The sequence below is a fragment of the Panthera tigris genome, chromosome A3 (assembly GCF_018350195.1).
Source record: "Panthera tigris isolate Pti1 chromosome A3, P.tigris_Pti1_mat1.1, whole genome shotgun sequence".
Lineage (NCBI taxonomy): Eukaryota > Metazoa > Chordata > Mammalia > Carnivora > Felidae > Panthera > Panthera tigris.
Genome location: NC_056662.1, coordinates 43,337,516 through 43,341,803, shown reverse-complemented (window position 1 = coordinate 43,341,803; position 4,288 = coordinate 43,337,516). Strand labels below are relative to the sequence as shown.

Sequence of the window (4,288 nt, the reverse complement as noted above, 5' to 3'; positions counted from 1 at the left end):
GTTAAAATGACTTAGCAGGGTTCTTGCTAGAGCAGGATTTAACAAGGAAATGCACAGAGGGGCCTTGGAGAAGTTTCAGGAGCCCAACTTAAGTTTTGTCAAGCAAAGAACCTTTGCCAAGACCTGCAAAGAGAACACTGATGAGAAGCCAGATATTTAGCCTCACAGAAACTGGAAAGATCTCGGTAACTGGGGGCAGCAGAACACTGGAGGTAGAGGTGGAGAGGGAGGGCTGAAAACAGAAGGATGCATGGGTCTGTATAAGCAGCTGGACCCCAGGTGCCCACCACCACTTCAGAGCCAGTAATATCCTTGCCCTTTATTCAGGAAAGGTGGGGTTTCTGCTTGGGGATACTCATGGTAGCAGCCAGAGGACAGAGCACTGGACTACATGGAAATATATATTCTAACCAAATACCCTAAGCCCCTCCCCCATCCAGCTCCCAGAATTCCTACAGCCAGGTGTCTACCTGCAGGTAGGAAACTAGAGGAAATTCTCTGGGGAAAATGATCTATATACAAATGCTGGCATTTTGGTACTTCCCAATAAAAGTCTGGGGCACCTGGCTGGCTCAGTTGGTTAAGCATCCGACTTCAGCTCAGGTCATGATCTTGCAGTTCCTGGATTTGGGCCCCATGTCAGGCTCTGTGCTAACAGCTCAGAGCCTGGAGCTTGCTTCAGGTTCTGTGTCTCCCTCTCTTTCTGCCCCTCCCCTGCTCACTCTGTCTCTCTCAAAAATAAACAAACATTTTAAAAAAAAAGTCTGGCTTACTGCCTGGAGTGGACATTTGTCATGGTATCTGCTTGCCCAGAATTTTTTGAACATCCTTTGCATATCTGGAGAACTTCCCCCTGTAAAAAATATTTCTTTAAATGTTTATTTATTATGAGAGAGAGAGAGAAAGCAAGAGAGAGAGCGATAGCACATAAGTGGGGAAGGGGCAGAGAGACAGAGAGAGAATCCGAAGCAAGCTCTAGGCTGAGAGCTCAGGGCAGAGCCCAACGTGAGGCTCAATCTCACGACTGCAAGATCATGACCTGAGTCCATATCAAGAGTTGGATGCTTAAGTGACTGAGCCACCCAAGTGCCCTGAACTTCCTCCCTTAAAAGTCCATGAATCCCTAGTACAGAAGCCAGAAATTCACTTTCCCAGCCTCCTTTGCAGCTAGGGCCCAGGCATGTGATGCTATCAGTTAAGTATCACTGCACAAAACAGATTGATTTTTAATTTTTTTAAGTTTATTTATTCATTTATTTTGAGAGGCAGGGGAGGGGCATAGAGAGAGAGAGAGAGAGAGAGAGAGAGAGAGAGAGAATCCCAAGCAGGCTTCGCACTGTCAGCAGAGCCTGATGCGGGGAACAATCTCAAGAACCGTGAGATCATGACTTGAGCTGAAATCAAGAGTCAGATGCTTAACTGACTGAATGACCCAGGTGCCCCTAAAATCTAATTTATAACACACTTACCAAGTGCTCAATACTACCCAAAGGGTTTCTATAAATCCCTAAATGTAGGTGGGGACTTGCTGAATATAACCTTAAAGGGACCCCTAAAGCCGTGTCTTCCAGCAACATGAAAGAAATACAAAGTTACATGAACTAGTTTCAGAAAACTGAGCTTATGGAAGCTCAATGTGAAATTTCACTTCAACCTTTCATTCATGTATTGAGGGACACCTCATATATGCGAGTTTACTTTTCTTCAAGGAAATATTTATTGCATATTACTAGTGATTATATTTCACAGCAAAATTTAAATTAAATGGATACACTTTTCACAAACATAAACTGGAAATTAAGGCATCCATCAAATGTATATGCTGAACCCAGTCCCGGTTTTCAGCTTTCAGCAGTTAATCAGGATTCTGGTCCAGGGCCACCAGTCCATGATTTCCAAAAGTTGAGGATCCTGTCAGTGACTGGAACAAAATCTTCTTTATATGTGACAATTGTTTCCACGTAAAACCCTTTCGGCGGCTCGAGCATTTCATTTCTTGCGACATCCTTTTGCTCTACTTCATTGCCTTTCAAAAAAATGGAACACCTGAATGATGAACTTTTAAGACAGCAATCCGTCCTTAAATTAGTCAAGCCTCAGAAATCAAATAAACTGAGGTGAGAACTACCCCCACCCCCATCAGATTTCTGACACCGTATTTCCTTTCTGTAAAAGGAAAAAATAAATATGACATGAGCACGACAGACACTGCAATGTTTTCAAATGCTCAATAATGGACACTAGTATTCTCAGGCCACTGATAATCGTCATCACCAATGTAATCTTCAGCAGTTATCACCTAACAGCTTTATCCAGATATACTTAACATATCGTACAATTAACTCCTTTGAAATGTACCACTAAATGGCTTTCATTCACAAAAAGAAACCCCATTCCGTTTGGCAAGCCCCGCCCCCCCCTTCCCTTCAGCCCAAGGCAACCAGAAAGTCTTACAGATATCTATAGATTTCCAGCATATTTCTGAAGGCTCAGGGATTTCCTTTTCCGCCCAGTAACTGGGAAGGTTTTAGTACTCGGCTGGCGGGGGTGCTGAAGTGTTTGCTCGCCAACTACAACGGGGGGGTACTAATGTAACCGAGGCATCACCTCTTTAAGTCATCGTCCAGGGTCTTTGACATTCCCTCTGAGGCCTTAAATAGATTCTTCAAATTCTAAGTGTAAAAACGGCCTCCATCAACAAGACGTAGGCAGGACTTAAAAAGTAGTTCCGGGTAGATTCCATTATAACGAATGGCTCTAAGCAATCGTTCCCACTGGTTTTGCAGAATAAACCCGGTGCTTGCGGCACAGCTAAACCGCTTATATAACCCCCTGGGGACGCCTCACCGAAGGCTGCCGGAGAACCGTACCTGGTACTTTGCTCTTTTTCCGGCCTAAAAAAATCAAGGAGCCTAGCAGGGTCCAGGCGCCCAGCGCGTAGACCGCGGACATCCGCCGGTACCAGGACGTGGCCTGATCCGGACGCATGGCGCTACTCGGAGAAGGCTTTGATCCCGGGAAGCTCGGAGCGGAGGCGAGCCTTCCAGTCGGCGCGTCACAGCCCCCGCCACCGCCTCCAATCGACAGTCGACTCTGGGAGGCCGCTTCTCGCGTTGGCCCCGATGCATTCTGGAGCGTGTAGTCCCGAGAGTCGCGCCGGGGATTGGACTCTGAGTTGTGGGGTCTAAGCGGCTTCTGTGCTGTGCTATGCACCCACTGCCTCGCATACCACGTGATGGGGACCAAATGACAATTTCTCGGAGCAAACTTCTCGCGTGGAAAATTGTAACACCTGCGTTACGCAGGATTCAGATGGTAATTGTTTAGATTAATTTTACTCCTCCAGCTCTCAGATATGCGGGAATACCTGTCTTCCAACTCAACTCTTCTCCATTTTCCTTTCTGGAACCCAATCTGGGTGAGCCTTGGGTCCCTCCTTGTCAAAGCTAATCCCTCCACTGGGCTCTGGGTCCAATTCTTTTTTTTTTTTTTTTTTTTTTTTTTTTTAAGTAGGCTCCACGCCCAACGTGGGGCTTGAAATCAGGACCTGGGTCCTATTCTCTACAGCCTTTTCAGGGTCTTTCCCATCAATTACACTACCCACATCTCAAAAACAAAACATCTTCCACTATGTCCACCTTCAACTTTTCTCTTACCCATACATTTCTTCAAAGCATAATCTACCCCCACTCCAACAGACCAAACAACTTGAGAGCAAAAGCGATGTGCTTGGCACAGAGTGGGCGTTCAGTAAATTGCCATATCCAGTAACTACTTTTCAGCCATAATCAAATTTGCCTTCTAAAGCACTTGACACCACTGACCCCACCTGCTTCTTTCACTGCTTCAAAAACATAATCTTCTTTAGTGTCTTGGTATCCTTCCAGGATCTTCTTCCACCCTTCAGAAATTGCTTTGCCATACACACAAAATTAACTCTAAATGGACCATAGGCTTAAATGTAAAAGCTAAAACTACAAACCCAGAAGAAAAGACAGGAGAAAATTTGCCACCTTGGGATAGGTAAAGATTTTGTATAATACAGAAAACATGATCCATAAAACCAAATATTGGTAGAGGCACCTGGGTGGCTCAGTCTGTTAAGTGTGGGACTCTTGGTTTCCTGTCAGGTCACCATCTCGATTTGTGAGTTCGAGCCCGGCTCTGGGCTCTGCATTGACAGTGCAGAGCCTGCTTGGGATGCTGTCTCTCTGTCTCTCTCTCTCTCTCTGCCTGTCCTGCTCTCTCTCAAAAGAGGTAAATAAACTTAAAAAAAAAAACAAAAAAC

General features: G+C 45.4%; 1 protein-coding gene across 1 annotated transcript; it reads right to left on the bottom strand.

Annotated features, from left to right (window-relative positions):
- Window positions 1-1,492: 1,492 nt before the first annotated feature.
- Window positions 1,493-3,081, bottom strand: SMIM26 (small integral membrane protein 26). Its single transcript, XM_015543990.2, has 2 exons — window positions 2,871-3,081; window positions 1,493-2,026 (listed from the first exon to the last, which is right to left on the bottom strand). The coding sequence occupies exons 1-2, from the start codon at window positions 2,986-2,988 to the stop codon at window positions 1,860-1,862; spliced, it is 285 nt and encodes a 94-aa protein (XP_015399476.2). The 5' UTR covers window positions 2,989-3,081; the 3' UTR covers window positions 1,493-1,859.
- Window positions 3,082-4,288: the final 1,207 nt, after the last annotated feature.